The 18248-nt window shown below is 42.5% G+C and overlaps 1 protein-coding gene across 3 annotated transcripts in view; it reads right to left on the bottom strand.

Annotated features, from left to right (window-relative positions):
* Positions 1-3948: 3948 nt before the first annotated feature.
* SMAD3 (SMAD family member 3) overlaps positions 3949-18248 on the bottom strand; it is a 69361-nt gene continuing 55061 nt past the window's right edge. For all 3 annotated transcript variants that reach the window (XM_072981830.2, XM_072981831.2, XM_072981832.2), the window contains exons 5-9: positions 17980-18030; positions 15689-15901; positions 12719-12856; positions 8867-9011; positions 3949-6856 (exon numbers count right to left, since the gene is read on the bottom strand). In XM_072981830.2, the coding sequence (XP_072837931.1) occupies positions 6733-6856; positions 8867-9011; positions 12719-12856; positions 15689-15901; positions 17980-18030 (671 nt within the window). In that variant the 3' untranslated portion in view covers positions 3949-6732. The remainder of the gene's footprint in view (positions 6857-8866; positions 9012-12718; positions 12857-15688; positions 15902-17979; positions 18031-18248) is intronic.

The raw sequence follows: 18248 nt of genomic DNA on the forward strand, positions 1-18248 counted from the left end.
CTCCTCCATTACCGTCATTTTTCCCAAAGGCTTTTCTAGGAAATGATAATCAAAAGTTTATTATAATGACACATACACAAAAAATTATGCAAATTTCACATAAGAAATAAGACACAGATGTTACAGGTGCCTTTAATTTTAACAGGCTAAAGACCATAAATGATATGCAAAAGGTTATTAATTGCAGGTAAAAAGAAAGGAGAAAGCAGACCACTTGATGCAAAGCACTCCTCAAGAGTTAGAAGGAGACTGTTTTTCTTGAAGAAACCTGATCTCGCCATCTAAACATGAAGGCATCTCATTAGGAAGGCCCTGAGTAGTATTATCAATTGTGGAGATCGGGAAACAGATTATTGAAAATGTTAATCTACTCATTTAACTTGGAACATACTTGATGTCTAAAACAAACTGACTATGTCAGAGTCTGAATAATAACTATTGCCATGCCAGTTGATCTACATGAAGATGTACTTGAACACACCAAAGTAAAATACATTGTTAACTACCCACCCCAAGACTTTTCATTTCACTGCGGCTGGCATGAATTTCTTTTCAAGCATATCAGAAACAGAGATGGCATAATAGCAGCACCAAAAGTAAGTGTCAGTTTATGAAAGCCAACAGAGTAGGACAAGAGTGAGTATTGTAGGTGTGATCCAGCCAAAATTGTTTACTTTTTTTTACTGGTATCAGTGGAAGAGATTAGTCATGCACTTAAGTACAGCTGAATTGTGCCCTTTGTAACTTTCCTGCTTGGGATTAGTATTTAGAGCTTTCCAAGTCTGGCTTCATCAGTAGTGTGTTCAAAAAAGAAAAGAAACTTCACCAAATGAAATTGTTAATGCTCCAATCCCAAAAATCCTTTCAAATAAAGATCTGAGCTGACTACAGAGTTACATAAATAAATACATATAGCTATATTAAATGCTGCTCAAATTTTGCTACTGGATAAAAGGAGCTAACCATGTATCTTTCTACCAGGAGAAATTTAATCAGTGATACAGCCTGCTACCCCATTTACCCCTTGAAATACCAAGAGGTAGAAAGACCTACCTGCTGCTTTGCTCTTTACACCCCTCTTGCAATTTAGCCTACATCTTGCTTGTTTAGTCCAGAAATGGGGATTTAACAGGTAGCTTTTAGAGTTGGTTCACATTTGGATTTATTTTTTATAAACTTTTGTTGACTACCCCTGAAAGGCTTAAGCTAGCCGACTCCAACTGAGACCATATTTAGATCTCCAACCTGCCACAGGCAGATTTCCAATTACTCCAGCAAGTGATAGCTACTAATTTATTAATAGCACAAGCCTTAACTTTAAAAAATGCAAAGCAATACATACTGCAACTTGGATCAATGTTAATTAAATTACAAAACAAAAAATAGTTTCATCACTGTCACCAAAAATAGTCAAAGCCATCTGGATACGCCTGCCAGCAGCCGTAGAAGACTTAAACCGAAGTGAAACAGTCAAAGGGCCGGCTAGTGACTCAAATAAATGAGAAGAACCCAACAGCTCCTTCTTCAATAGCCAAGGCACGCACAGCTAAATGGAGGTTCTACTATAGATACATACAATCAAATGGCATATTTTGCTGCTATCTGTCAAAAAAAGTATTAAAATTTTGGATTTAAAAAGCCACACAGTGTTCTCATTTCCTCTCTCAACTTGCACCCATGTACGTACACTTTTGGCACCGGCAGAGTTTTATTTGAGCCAGAACCTGGTGCCAGAGTATATTTTAAATGTCAGAAACACAGAGACATTAAAAGAGGAGTGCTTCTGAACATGTGCAGAGTTCATTTCAGGCAGCGATAAGCTTGAGTCCAAATGCCTCTCATTTTAGAAGTTTATTATGGCACAGGAAACTGAAAACTACAAGCAAGACCTAAATGCTTAGGATATTCTAAGCAGTGCTCTTTTGCTCTGGGAGTAGGGAAAGTGGTTAAGGTTCAGTGCCACTGAGAATCAGAATTGTGTAAAATGATTAGCCCATTTGAAGTAGGGGTTCTTATTTGTATCAGAGCACTGCACAATTTAAAATTATGGGCATATAAAAATATAAATAAAAAACAAGGGATGAATAAGGATTTTATTGTTTATAAAAACTTACCAAATTCACACATTCTTCAAAATTAAGACAAAGAAGTTAATGTTTTAAAATTTTAAATAAGGAGAATGAATTAAGACAGCTTTTTCCATCTGGCAAAAAGCTCTGAGTGCTTACATTTCAAACGCCCAGGTCTGACACTTCTGTGTATTCAGCAGAGCTTGTGGTGCTGAATTAGGTTTTCCACTTTATTTCCAGTAGGCTTTTCATCTTTGATATCTGTAAAGCAGGTAGGACACACCATGATCTTATCCTTTCAATGCTGGGAACAGCTTTACCTCTTGATTAGGCAGGTGTGGATTTTCACTGTTGTTCAATTCATTCCAAATTTGTCAGAGCTAATACATTATAAATGGGACAACCTATCTCCTCACAATTTTTCTTTCTAAGGAAGAAAGTTGATCTCACAGATTCATCCGTCTCCACTCTGAAGTGCGCTTCCAGACAGAACTAGGAATCTGCAAGGTTCCTGGCCCTATGCAGTTCATGCATTGTACAGACTTGTTTTGTACATATTATTTCAAATGATGAGGAGCTCTGAATAGTTCTGCATGTGGCATTTAAATGTGTGTGGCTTTTTTAACCTGCAGTAGAAGACATACATGCCCTGCATAGATCAGAACAGGTCTGGTCGGGATGGGCATGAGCTGTCTTCTAAGGGCTTCCTCTGTGGAAGAGAAAAGAGGCTGAGCATTTACTGGGGCAAGGAAATATCCCTCCTGACTGACATGGTGCTCATCTCAACAGAGTCGCAGCTCAAGAGAAAAACAATAGACCCCACATGCTTCCTTCCTTATCCCACTGCCCACCTACCCTTCCTGCCTAAAGCAGAGCAGAGTGGGATGGAAAACTAAGCAACAGGTCAATGGAAGGAGTGGAGGAAGCCAGAATTGGACAGCACCACTGCCAAGGTCCTATCTTGAACCTTACTAGGCAAGGCAGAATGAAGCACTAGTAGTATGTTGTATGGATGCAAGAACATTAAGTGCACTTGAGTAAATTTTGCTGGATTGCATCCTGTATCCAGAAAGGAAGTTTTTCATCCTTGTAGGAAAAAGAAGTAGCTTAGGCAGTTTTTAAAAAAGGTTTCAAACTGCACAGGTAGCTGTATGGCTCACAGAAGATCCCACCAGTGGATCAGAAAAGGACACAAAACTGCAATAAAAGTATGAAAGCTTTGAAAGTCCCTGTTGTCTAGGTGCTTTGGTGAATCTCATTGAATGATCTAATATTTGGCTACAAAGTGTGCTGGCCACGTTAAAAATAACGAAAGCCTTTCCATTCAACCTTGTTACCTGAAGGCACTGCTTGCATTCTGAGGAAATGGCAAAGATTATACATATATCCTTTAAAATTTGGAACCTTCCATAAATGACATTTCACTAATATAGGAAACTACAAAGTTCCACTAAGAGGGACGCAACCACCGATATCTGTTTTGCTGTATGTGGGATGGCTTCAGCTTGTATGGTCCAAAGACATAAAGCAAGCTTATCACACCAAACTGGATACACTTAAAAGATACACTTAATCCAAATGTAATTGGATTCTTAGAGAAGTCATACCAATGAAAAATTTGGCTTGAGTTAAAGTATACCTAGTAAGATAGTAAGACATGACAGGTTACAAAGGGAAGTACTGTATTTACTACTCTTTTGGGGTTTTTTTAAGGTTGAGAATTCCTCTTCTGCTTGTTCCCTGTAGACTAAATAGGAATATTTACTCTCCCCACTCCCACCGTGGGTGATGAATAAATATCAAAGGCAGAATATGTACATATGACAAAGCCAAGGAAACAACAACATCCAGTTATAAATGGCTAGGGTCGCTAGATACATCTATACAAGTAGAATAGCTTTATTAACATGAACATCCCCACTGGCTTCCATGGCATTGTAGTGTCCCAGATAAAAAACATATGATGAAAGAAAGGTGGATCCTTGATGCAGACGTTGTGAAATAAATAGCTGTTCTAAAGTTAACCAAAAAGCCATCTTCTGACAAACACACTGGAAGCCAACGGTGCCTCTTCAACTAAAATCTGTACAACAGCTTAAGAGAGAATATTTGATCTGGAGTGAAAAGAGCTGAAAATTAAATTTATGATAACTATAAGAAAGTTAACAAATAACTTATTTGAAATTACTACCCTCTGCAGCTTACAAATGTTGCAGCAGAACACTAAAACAAACAAAAACCCAGCCACTTTTTTCTCATTGAAGCAGTAAAACCATCTCTGGAAAATAACTTTCAGACTCTCCTGTGCAATGTGTTCTCGAAGGCTTTCATGGCCGGGATCTGATGGTTGTTGTGGGTTTTTTGAGCTGTTTGGCCGTGTTCTTAAGGTTTTTCTTCCTCACATTTTGCCCGTCTATGTTCAGAATGCAGACAAAATTCTAGCTCCTGTCATCTGAAGATGCCGGCCACAGGGACTGGCGAAACGTTAGGAAGAAAAACCTCCAGAGCACAGCCAAACAGCCCGAAAAACCTACAACAACCATCTCCTGTGCACTTCACCATCATATGGTATACAGGAAGTGGGAAATTCTACAGTGCCCTCTTTATTTTTCTACATATATATGGAGATGAGCCTTTCAGGATAATCATTTATAAATTCATAGTCTTAAGAGCTGTTAATGCATCCCTGTACACTTATAAAAAGAAATACCTGGCATTTTTCTGTAGTAGATGCAACTAGATTTAAGATATTTTTCTGGCTCTGAATTTTGCTATTGATGATAATCTACACATGGTCTTCTCCAACAAAAGGCATGAAGGTTACGTTCTTGCAAACTTCCATTCACAGCAATGAAGCCTCATGAAGGCTGCCATGCCAGTAAATTACACATGCTGGAAGGGACATATACCTGTTTTAAATTTGTATGTAAAAACATTATACCTTAAGTGGCATCTCCTAAGCAGTGCTTCCAGATGTTTCCTCAGGCACAAAATCCACCCAAAATATTTTTTTTCATAAGCAGTGCCCAAAAGCTGGGTCATATGATTAGCTTGGGAACTCTTTATGTGGTAGCCTTGAGAACTTGTTAAAAACTTTTCTTTGTCTAAAGGGCCAGTGACATATTCCTCTATAGTGCTGAGACTCTCAGCTCTTGCTAAATATAAAAGAGGAGAAGTTCTTGAAAATATAGAAAGAGGAGATTTGGATGTCCGTCCCAAGAGCTTGGCACACATCCTGTCTGGAAACAGATCATTTGTCATTGCTAGATTTCATCAACATGGCTACCACACTCTGGTTTTGTCCTTACAGTCAAGAATACTGACCAATACACACAGACGTGGTCTTAACAGGGCAGTAAGCATGACTATGAATCTGTTCCTCAGACACTGAGAACCAACAATGCATTGAATTGTCCCGTCATTAAGGCTGGAATTAGGAACTTGGAACTGCACAGTAGCTGATCATGCATTTCTTATTTATAACTGATGTTGCCTGTCTTTGGGAATGGTGAATATTAATTTGCATTGAGCAGTTAAGTGACTAAGGTGATTACATAGCCATTGAAAAGAGTGTCCCAAATCCCACGCTGGGCTGAATTTGTTGTGAGCCATTTGATCTTAACCTCTGTTTCTAACACGAATCCCTTTAGGCTGAGCCTCTCTCTGACTGTCAGCCCATTGAAGTAAGACTGGCTAATTCTCTTTTCTGAAAGTTTCTCCTACTGAACTCTTAGATCCCTTGAAACAAACCTTAACAGTCAATACATTGGGAGGACACACCTAAGTTGGTGGAGTTAATGCAACAAAGGTCCCAATGCCAGATTCCTCTGAAAGAAATGGCAAGATCACCCGGCAGTAAGCAACTCCAGAAAACATGCAGGTTGAGGGGGGGGGGGTTATCTAAATTTCTTACAGTTAATCCCATCTCTGAGATCTCTGTGATAAAACAGCAATGTTTGTTTTCCTTAATACAAAACAATGATTAAATTCCTCTTAGGAAAATGTTTCAACTTTCTTCCCTCGCCTGTGGATGGGTAGACTTTAATCCAAAGGGTTTTCCTCGCTGCTTCTGTAAATGGTGTATCTGAGATGGGCACACAAGCAAGGGGACATGTAAAGGCAGAAGCAAATATTTTAAAAAGGAATGTTAAGAGCTTTCTTGGTCCTTTTTGAGCTGCTCTCACCTGTCAGTCACAGGTGAATGTTTCCTGATCAAGTGATGGTGGGGAGAAGATGAGGACTTTTGTCTTCCTCTCTCCCACCTGAGAACTGCTGCCAAGAGCAGCTCTGTACAGAGAGACCCCAGACGTCAGTGTTTGCAAGAGGAGGTCATCCCAAACAAGCGCCCCAAACTGGCAGTGGGTCAAAATGTCTGCTACTTCAGTTGGAAGAATTACTACAACTGAAAGGCCAACAGCTGGGACAAGATCCGTAAGCGGAGTTACTTCAGAGTCACATCCACGGTGCTGGAACATCTTTCACTGAAAGAAAGGACCGGTCACTGTATAGGATCAGGCACTGGGAAACTGGCCACAAGCCTAATGTTCACGGATGTCAGTTATTCAGAAGGAGGACAGGTGAATTCTTAAAGAGTTTGATGTATTTTGTTCTTGGTCATGAACTGAAAAGATCCCATTTTCAAGTCTTGGCTCTTGCCTCAACTTTAAGACACGCTGGAACAACGGATGCTTGGAGAGCCCATCTGTGTCAGGACCTTGTCCAGCCACTGCAATGGGCCGTTCAGATGGAGCTCAATCCAGCAAGGAGTACTTGTGACTGTCTGACGCCTGAAAACAACAAGGAGAGCAAGAATTACATGTCTGGAAAACTATTCCCAAAAATAAAATGGGGGGGGCAGGGAGGAGGTATTTGTACAACTTTGGCTCATAGAAGAATTTTTCAGCCTGTGCATGCTTAGTACTCTGTAGGACTAGACATAGCCGATCTTGGCCCTAGAGCGCACAGCTGGCCGCTGGAGGGTGGTTTCAGTCCTTACAATCTTATTTGGAGTTGAAGGGACCTGATTTACAACTGGAAGTGAAGTTATACGATGTGCAGACAGAAAATGTCCCCAAATGGCCAATCATGTTGCCAGAGGGTGTGATGAGCCATTTCAACCTTTTAAAAAAAAATCAGAGGGATGGGCATGCTGGGAGGACCTTGAGGGTTCATGTGCACGACCCTGGTTTAAGGTGTTCCTTCTGTCCTCTGCTTCTGTTAATATATAAGAAGAGCAAAAGAAAAACCTGCATACGTCATGAAAAGCCAGTCACTGGGTGCTTGGTAAGCCACGTCGGAAGCAGGTGGTGTACTGAATCCCAGAGAAGAGGTAGGCAGGCTGCATTCAGTTGGGTGGGTCATAGAGGGCCCCACCCAACTGGGAGGGGGGGCGGACTGTCCACTCACCTGTCTGGCTGCTGCCACTTGTCAGCCTGGCAGGGAGGCTCGTCTTCCCTCCTTCTGCCAGGAGTGGCTAGTTGACTGCAAGCTCTGGAGCGATTGGAAGGGAGCATGGAGCTGCCAGTGGATGGCTCTAGCCTGTGAGACTTCTCAAAAGATTTGCCCTGCACTGTAAGCTTCCCTTAGCTTGAGGACTTGAAACAGTACTGCAGGGTTTAAGATAAAGACCGAATTCTTAAAATGCAGATTTTCTGCATCCCTTTCCTTTGGAATTCCAGCTGTTGAATCTACACTGCCTTAAGCTCTCCTTCCAAGCTTGTAGGTGTTTCCAGTACATTTTTTCCCTACCAAATATGCATGCTGTCTGAAAACACAACCCAGACCTATTTTGACCAACTTATAATCTTTAAAGTGAGCCACCACAGCCATTCCCAGGCCAGGAAGGCCTAGCCATTCTATACTCTACCACTGGAGATTTGGAAGCTTCCAGCTTCCGAAAACATCTGTTTTGTAGAATGTGGTGTACAAAAGCAATACGGGCAGAGGGGGGGGGAGAATACATGAGAGAGGCTCAGCCTCTGCTGCAACGAAGACCATCAGACACCGTAGCCATGTGACACGTTAAATCGCTGGAGAATGCCAAGTGCAAATGGCATTCTGGATGGTGCTACAATACTCTAACAATGGCCAACGGCTCCCCACCCAATACAACTCACTCATCTGGATCTTATTAAGAACCAGGGCAGCTAGCCGAGACAAAAAAAATAAAAATAAATCCAGCCTCAACAGCAAGCAAGCTGATTTCAAAACAAGATGGATTCCAGACATCTGGAGAAGTTGCAAGAAGTAACTTGAGAGGCTTAAAGCTCCAGGCTGAGCCACTAAACGAAAAGGAGGGCCTTTTGTAAGTCATACACTTACAAGCAGCTGCCAGAAGCAGGCCTTGGCACAGGACGGCAGATCGCAAGGAGCAACGTCACAGGGCATGGCACTGGGGAGCCGCTGAGTGCTCTCTGCCACCCTGGTGCTCTCAGCTCAGCAACAGTTGGGCTCCAAACAATCCCTCCCGAACCTGGATCTCTACCTACACAGCCTATGGCTACAGGCAGTCTTAGTCTATCCCCGCTCACCACTGCTTTCTAATTTACTATACCATAGTTTCTTATGCACAGCAGTTGCTCACTACCCTGCTCGTGAGACAGGTTGCTTTCCATTTCATGGAACCACTATAGAAACTGGAAACCTACAGATCACCCTTCCCCTGCCTGGCTGTTCTCTAAACTGCAACACCATCCTCTTTTACTATTGGGCTGCTAATGCTTCGGCTGATGGGAGGTCAAAGGGTTGCGGAAGGCTGGTACAGATGACTAAAGGGTTCCCAAGAGAAGGATTCTCACCTGTATTCAGCACCCCAGCCCTTCACGAAGCTCATTCGGATGGTGCACATTCTAGTCAGCTGATAGACAGCCTCAAAGCCCTGGTTCACAGACTGAGCCAGAAGGGCTGCAAATTCCTGGTTGTTGAAAATCTTCAAGTTACATCCTGTTGAAGATACAGAGCACAATACCAGGCCAAAGGTAAAAATGTGACCAGCAAAGGGCACAAGACACACAAGGCTCTGCTGACTGCAGGAGAGAAAGAACCCTCTTCATTTTGGGCTCCACCACCCCGCTGTAACAGGCAAGAAAGGATGACACCTTCCACACCACAGAACATTTCACAAAAGGTATTATGCAGGCTAATTCAGAGGGCACACACAAAATTGCACACCTCTGGCTGAAACCCTTTGCAAACAGGAAGATAAACTTTTGAACAAGGAAGAGGAAAAAGTGGCCCTAAAACCTTAACTTCAAATATTTACTAATATATCAATAGGCTCCTCCCTTCCTACAAATAAGGAGACTGTCTCCTTAAAGGTTAAATTATTATTACGTAAATAGTAGACCAAAAATAGTCTCAAAAGAACCTGAAGTGCTGTACAGTGGTGCCCTGCATAGGGACATTAATCCTTTCCAGATTAATCGTCGCTATCCAGAAACATCGCAATGCGGGGGGGGACCCCATAGAATGCATTAAACTTTTTTTAATGCGTTCCTGTGGGGCGAAAACTCACCGTTATGCGAAGATCCTCCATAGCGCCGCCATTTTCACCACCTCGGTAAGCGAGGAAATCGCGCAAAAATGGTTCCGGCGGCCATTTGGGGCACCCGGCGGCCATTTTGGAACCGCCGATCAGCTGTTCCGCAAACATCGCAATGCGAAGATCGGTAAGTGAAACGCTTACCGATCATCACAATGCAATGTTTAGGCTATTAAAACATGCAATGTGATTGCATTAGCAATCCCAAAAAAAAGATCGCTATGCGGATTCGTCGTTAAACGGTGCACTCGTTATGCAAGGCACCACTGTATTTGAGGCTGCACAATTACTAGTGACTGAATCATGAAACACTTAAAAGTGGGATATTATCCCAACCATATCTGAACATCTTCACCGGGTTCACAAGTCATCTTGGACATCAAACTTATAGATTTATGGGTAGATGATTGCTGTTTACTAAATTTTGGAACAATTCGAAGTTCAATCTTCCCTTTCCATGTTACAATAGAACCCTTATCTCTTGACAAACTGCTTCTTTGCCTTAACTCTAGCATATCTTTTGATACTTTTAGATTGATTTGGTATGGTATGGTATAGTGTATAAATGTAAAAGTGCTCTTTAACTGAGCACAGACAGCGTTCTGACTCCTGTCCTCTGAAGATGCCAGCCACAGAGACTGGTGAAACGTTAGGAAGAACAACCTTCAGAACACGACCAAAGAGCCCGAAAAACCCACAACAACCAGCTCTTTAACTGTTTGCATCCACGCACATGCACATACACACAAACTGAGGTAAACTACTAAATAAGCGTAAGCTTGGTGACTGGAACGTCACCAGAAACTGGCCACCCTTCCAGAACATTTGAATTCATGTTCTGATAACACCTCTAAGTCCATAATTGTCAAGCCACTTTTCAGAGAACCCTGGGCAACATATCTTGAGCTCCTTACTGAGAAGGACACAGTAGATCCCTTGAACAGCAGCAGATCCACCAGAACCAAGCAGCCTGTCTTGTACTGTGCAGCCTAAGTAGAATTTGGTCTGTAGACTGTTAGCACACTCTCCATCCTTGCTGAGACATTGTGACAGCCAGGATGCCTTCATAGAACCCCAGAAGCCTCTGCAGTAAAGTACTTACTTAGTATTTACTAAGTATAGTATTTACTTAGTATTGATGCGCAGATGCCTCCACAGATAAGAGCTGATGCAAAAAGTGAAAGCCACTGCTCTAGCAGAAAAGAGAAAAATCTCACAGCTATGAGAGATGAAGAATACATATTCTTGTATGTATTTTTAAATGTACTGCAGTTTTTATTCTGTGATTAGTTTGAAGCTTTTGTTATGTAGCTGGTTAGGTCATATGTGGTCTGATTGTTGTTTTTTATGTTGTAAACTGCCCAGAGTGGCCTTTGTGGCCAGATGGAAGGTATAGAAATTAAATAAACAATTATTAAAATAAATAACAGCTCTGTAGATGTCCACTGGCAGAAGATAATGCTGGAAACTGAGACAAATACCTCCTTCATAGAAGACAGCCTTTCTTTCTCCAATCCCCACCAAGCTGGGAAAAGGAAAGTTCTCTTAGCATCATGCAAGAAAGGGCTGAACCCACTACACTCAATGTTGGCATCCAAACACTCCTATTAAGTAAAATTCTACTGACCAAAGCCCCCTGGTTTGCTCCTGTCACCTACTCCATGTAGTACAGGTGAACTTTGCAATCAAAAGCACAAAACATAAAGTGTGTGCCTTATATACCTCCCCCATAGTGCTTAAATCAATTTAATTATGCAGGCTATACTGTGCCCCCCCGCGCCAGCCTGCCAGCAAGCTGGGTACTCAATTTACCAACCTCGAAGAATGGACAACTAAGTCAACTTTGAGCTACCTACTACTAGAGCCCATCACGATCAAACTCAGGGCAGGAGCAGCAACTTGGGTGCAGTACTGCAGTTTAACCTATGAAGGCTCCTTAAAGCAGTGGTCCCCAACCTTGGGCCTCCAGATGTTCTTGGACTACAACTCCCAGAAGCTTTCATCACCAACTGTGATGGCCAGGATTTCTGGGAGTTGAAGTCCAAGAACATCTGGAGGTCCAAGGTTGGGGACCACTGCCTTAAAGCACAATTTTCCATGCACAGGCCCAGCTGCTGGTTGAAAAACCAACATTTCACAGTTGTTTGGAAGTGGGGAAATAAAACATGTCCCTTCAGATATCAAAGACATGACAGAGAGGTCATGCTTCACCTCAGGTTCTTTATCTCCAAAAGATAACCTCTGAAATTTGATAGCCATGGAGTTGCTTATACAGTATAGGTATATGTCCTGGCTCACCTGTGCGATAGGTGTCTTTCTGATAGCAATTTCAGAGGAGAGGAGAAAAGGGACAATAAATTCTTCACATAAAAAAGGCCCAATGGGGGTTCTTTCTGAAACTAATCAGCATGGGAAGTCTTTGTAATTCGCAGAAGAACCACCCCTGCCACAGAGACAAGCTAATTTGCATAAATTAGTCTTTCATAGTTGTTGATGAGTCCTTAATACTCCTCTAAATACAAGGCACTCTGCACAGCAGAGAAATCTGAAGACCTCATTCTGCTTTTCAGCATACACTTTCAAGCACATGCTGAATCGCAATGACTCAAAATCTTTTCAAAAGTAAATACAAGCTGAGGTGTACGTTTTCTGAATTAGTGATTTCCATTTCCACAGAATTAATAATTAAGCTAATCACAATCCACAGATTATTATACAGTTCCACTATGCGCGCATGTAACTTTCAACATCTCTAGCAAGCAGAGATATATTGGAATTGTTGAGGCTCAGCTCTTTCCTAGAAGGCTCACAACACCTTATAAGAGGAAGCAGAGCACAGAGAAGCTGCCTTTTCAAATCACAAGCCCCAGAATTCCTTAGCCAACACAGCCACTTGACATCCTAGTGAAAAGTTCTGGGAACACAAGCTCGGAAATTAACTTTTCCGAGCCTTGGAAAGCAACAGGCGTCTCCCATCCAAATACAGATCTACTACTCACATTTGATCAATGTACAGTAATATGCTTCCACATCGCTTCCTAGGCCTTTACCGGGACAGAAGAATGAACAGGCCAAAAGCCATGACAAGACAGAAGACAAAGGGAATTACCTGGCGGGATCTTGCAGACGGTGGCTGGGTGCCAGCCATAGCGCTGGTTACAGTTTGGAGACTGGACAAAAATGGCACTGTCGCTAAGGCACTCGGCAAACACCTCCCCTCCAATGTAATACAGCCTCACTCCTCTTCCTAGGAAAACACAGGCCGATAGTATTAGGGCAACTAGTCAACAGCACAAAACAAGGCATGCAGCTGTACAAAGGCAGGAACACCAAACACAACGAGACACCGGTATTCGTGCTTTAAATCATTTTCATCTGGCCCTCCTTAAAAAATCAGCATATATGATAGCCCTTGATTGTTCATCTGCCTTAATTCATCCTCACCCTGTTAGGCTATGAGAATGCCTGGACCAGAATCATCAAATAAGCCCTGTGGCTGGAGGAAGGATTGTGAAAGACGCCGCAGCCACCACACCATGCTGACTGCCATGATCTCTTCTATCGTTTTCCAAAAGATAACAGACTTCTTATAGTTCACCTGTCTGAAGGATACTTGAGAGATAAAATCTATTCCCTCCAGCTGCAGCAAGGCCCACTGGTGCAAAAGACTTGGACTCAAAAGTGAGTCATGAAACTTACTGGTGACCTTGCAACTATCACACATTCTCAACCTGACCTACCTCACAAGGTTGTTGTGAAGAGGAACAAATATGAGGGGAACTCAGATCATATTGGGTGAAAGTCAAGATATAAATTCTGTCTAAGACTCTTCCTGAGATATACTCGGTTCCTACGGTGCACTGACTCCAAAAGGGTATCACCTAGAGATGAGCATGAAGCACTTCATGTCAGGTTGTCTTAAGTCAGGGGTCTCCAAAGTAGGGCCCATGAGCCACATCCAGCCCACCTGGCCTTTTTATCTGGTCCATCCGGGCAGGCGGGCGTGAGTAAATATTGCAAATGTATTATGTGGCCATCTGTGAACTAAGTCGTCAGTGCAACACCACAGTGCATTCCCTGCCCCCCTCGACGGCACCTCCACTCACCAACCGGTATGCAATGTTCATTCCCTGTTGCACAATCTTCCAATCCCAGCAGGAGCAGGACTTCTTTTCTCCACCTCCTCTAGCAGCTGCCCACTCACAGGCAGTGCACAGGAACACATGCCCCACCTCCTTGTCTGAGCAGGCAGCTGCTGGAGGAGGCAGAGAAGTCCATGCTCCTGCTGGGACTCTAGTCCACACGCTCATAATCTTGAGATTAGACCATTGTAATGCACTCTACATGGGGCTGCCTTTGAGGTTGATGTGGAAATTTCAGGTGGTCCAGAATGCGGCAGCCAGACTTCTTAGTGGGGTGAGAAAATATCAGCATATCTCCCCTACTCTGGCTGCCTTGCACTGGTTGCCTTGCACTGGTTGCCCATCTGTTTCCGCATTGACTTCAAAGTGTTAATGATTACATATAAAGCCCTAAACGGTTTGGGACGTCAATATTTGGCAGATCGCCTCCTCCCACCCAGATCTACCCGAATCACCTGATATAGCCAGCAGGTACGGCTGAGTGGCCTGACGCCGAGGGAGGCCCGAAAGGAAAAAAACAAGAAACCGGGCCTTCTCGGCAGTGGCCCCTCGGCTGTGGAACACCCTCCCAACCGAAATTCGGCTGGCACCCTTGCTGGGTGTCTTCAAAAGCCAGTTAAAAACTTGGCTATTCAAGCAGGCCTTCCCTCCAGTCAATTAAGGGTTTTTTTTTGCCATCTTGAAAATGTATTGTGGGTCCGCTGGCAATTTTAATTGTATTTTAATTGTATTTTAATTATTTTATCTTTTACTGTATTGAATTTTAATTGTTGTAAGCTGCCCAGAGACCTCTGGGCAGTGTGGGCGGCATATAAATTTAATAATAATAATAATAATAATAATAATAATAATAATAATAATAATAATAATAATAATAGTAGTAGTAGTAGTAGTAGTAGTAGTAGTAGTAGTAGTAGTAGTAATTGTAACTGTAATTGTAATTGTATTTTTAAATGATTTTATACATGTTACATCGATGTGTTTTTATCTATGCAAGCTGCCCCGAGTAGACATTGTCTACAAGGGTGGGGTAAAAATCTAAAAAAAAAAAAAAGGATTGTTCAATGGGAAGGGAGCAAGCAACACAGGAGGCGAGGAGGGATGCCGGGGGGGGGGGACGCAGAGAATCTGGGGTGCTGCACCAACAACTTATGTCAACTCAACATGAAGTGCTTCATGCCCATTTCTAGTATCATCAGTGGGGGTAAATTGTTTCAATCTGTACTATGTCTTTATTTATTTATTCGTCTCATTTATAGGCCACCTTTCTCCTGACGAGGGGCCTCAAGGCTGCTATGGTAGAATAAGACAGAGAAGCAACACCACATAAACCTTTAACCCTTTCAAAACTGGTATGGAATGTGGCAGGTGTACTTGCAAAATTATTTACAATCTTTCTGCTTGGTTTTTGGGCAGAGGCAATGAAAAAGAGCTGGGCCTTGAGTAACTGTGAAATAGAATCAACTTTTGCAAGAGCTAGAGAAAATTGAGTTGAAAGAGCAAAATGTTTGTAAGACAAAAGACATGCAGCTGCATTCAAACTGCTATAGACATCATAGGTCCTAAAACCAGACCATATAGGGTAATTAAAATTACATTGCCTAATTAATGGTAGCTGGCTGGATAGTTTAGTGGGTTCAGTACTCTTGGCTGTGGAGTCCTTACTGAGCCTTCTGGGAGAACAGCCAGCCTGTGTGGCCTTGGGAAAGCTGCACAGTCCCAGGGCACCCCTAGAAGGAAATGGTAAACCCCAGAAAGGGTCACCATAAGTCAGGAGTAGATTTGACTACAAATAATCATTACATAAAACAAACGGAGGAACAGCAAACGCTCTACAAGATGAGCAAGCTATTCTTAGTCTGTGGTACTGCGTACATAGAGAATCCTCTGTTCAGCCTGATCCCAGTCCCCCCAACCCAGAAGGTAACAGATGCTACCAATGTGCCGTCTGGTGAGCTCCACTGCAGCATTGCGGTTTACATTGGACAGCAAACCAAGGCAGAAGCGTTCTGAATTGGAAGGGTCAGTGAAGCCATCGACGGTCATAGAGGGCTGAGAAGCATGGAACGTCTCTCCAACGCGTTGGTTGAGCTCATAGTAGGATATGGAACACCAGAATGCTGGTTCACAGTAGGTAACAGGCTGTAGATCTGCAGAGGGCAACGTAAGAGAACAATGAAGATCCATCTGTAAGACCTCTTGTTGGCACTGTTTTTTCTGACCTGCTTCTAAATAATCAAGAAGCTGAAAGTTTTGGAAAAATGATTGAGAATTGTACGGTGCTATTTGTTATCAAGTTCCTCTTCCTTTTCACATGGTTCTTTCTACTCTTAAAGCTTTCCTGAAGATGGCTGGGAAGAACACACACACTCTCCATGTGTTTACAGAGACAGAGGCCTCTTAGTGCTACCCTGCTTTTCTACTGCAAGATGCAAGCAGAATTTCAACCACACACACTTTGGAGGCCTAGTGACTATATTGGACTCACAATGGTCCACTGGAGGGGTAGTTCCATTGGAGATGCCCCCCTCTACAACTTAGTGGGCATCAGAAATAGTCCTCCCACGGAGCCCTTGATAGCTTTGGGACCCTCACAGTACACCAGGGCATTTTCCTTGCTTTTCAAAGCAGAAGCAGCCTGAGAATACCATGTAGGGAAGGCTGCTCTGAAACCTCTTCATTTTTGTCCTCCTACTGTCAGAATTCTTCTTTGGAGATTCTGGGCAAATTATGGGAGAATCCTAAAAACCAAGAAGCTTCATCCGAATTCATAATATCTAAACAGTTGAGCCAATCACTGCCATAAAATTACAACCCAGGTGGAAGCTCAAGGGTTTTCCCAACAGTTGTGTTCAAACATGAGGGTCATTTTAACAACCGTGGTCTTTTCCATTCTTTGGAAATGATACATTAAAGTGTTAACAGGATGACAAGCACATTGATATATCAATTCTTTTAAAAATAATGGCTGAATCCTATTTATGATTTATACTTCCATAAGGGGAATCACATTAAGTTGCGGTGGCAAATGTGCCCAGAAATGCAACAAGCCACATGCTATTGCACTGCGATTTGTCACTGTGATTTATGTAATTCCCCCTTAGGTAAGCATAAAATGGCAATAAGATTATGGTCAGCATTTTGAAAGTAAATGCTGGTTCCTCCTTCCCTATTTGCATGCATAGAAAACATAAAATAAAGACTGTACATCTTTAGTCCTATGATGTCGTATAAATCAGTGCCCTTGATGGAATATTGGCTTAAGGCTGTTTCTTGGAAACTCACAGTTTATTTAGGAGAAGGAGTCACTTTCTACAACCGTAAAAAACCTACCCCAAGTACACATAGACAATGCACTTTATGCAGCTGCTTGTGTGTCTTTGAAAACTCTGTGAACTCCAAGCTACTCATTATTTCTAGAGGGGAAGCAATCATGTTAAAAGTATTGCAACAGAACGAGCAAAAGGTCTAAGGGCAACTTTAAAGCTAAAGACTGGACCCAAATATAGTATATGCAGCTGGGTCCCTCTTCCATGTGACACATCCCCCAGCCTCCTGGAAATCGGGGGATACTGCAGAATGAAATTGTGTTGCACAATTTGTGAGTTATGCAATTTTGGACTGGCTAGAGGGGCTTTAGTGGGTGAAGCCTTTGAACAAACAGAAAGCAGATGTGGATTCAACCCTAACTCAGCTATAATGGAATGAGCTTTCATGCACTAGAACTACACCTGATGAAATTGACTAGTACATGAAAGTTTAGGCGATAATCAAAGTCTTTGAGGTGTTATAAAACCCAAGCTTGTTTCAGTTAAAAGGCATTCAAGAACTGCTTTATTGCTGCCTAATTACCCTGGAGAAAGAGGAGATTTCTAAGAGAAGTGAAAGTGATCCCTGAGTAGAATTATGTTCCTTAGTGCACACACCTGTTCCTTTCCTACCACAGGGAAGCCACAGTGCTGAAAACAACACAAAAATCTGAACCATCTGTGTATTAAAACTGCAAAGGGGGATGACCACATGAACGCCAGGAGCAACAGTGCCTTTTAAATCAAACCAGCTTGATTAAAACCAATAAGAGTTTTGTGAGTGCCAACTAGGCTTGTGAGACGTCTCCCTGCCCATCTCTTTCTTAGATATAAGATGCCAATTAGGGCATTAATGAAACATCACAACACAGAACCCGCCAAACAGGTACCAAGAGAACCCTGAACAGTACCATCCTTACCCAAGTTATTGTGTGCAGGGGACACCGGATTGGGAGACAAATTTGGAGAACCTGGGAGGAAAAAGTTACAATTATTGTAGGTCCAATGAAAGAGAGCAACCTATTTACCATATTGCTTCTGAAAGGTTGGCTGAACGATCCCCTTCATCAGGTTCTTTCCATTCTACAGATTGTAAAAAGAGGCTGAGATGCAATTACTTCCCCAGAACCACCCTAGAAGTCTGTGCTTTAAACACATTTCAGTGCAAAAGGCTTGTCCACATCCATTC

The sequence above is a fragment of the Pogona vitticeps genome, chromosome 12 (assembly GCF_051106095.1).
Source record: "Pogona vitticeps strain Pit_001003342236 chromosome 12, PviZW2.1, whole genome shotgun sequence".
Lineage (NCBI taxonomy): Eukaryota > Metazoa > Chordata > Lepidosauria > Squamata > Agamidae > Pogona > Pogona vitticeps.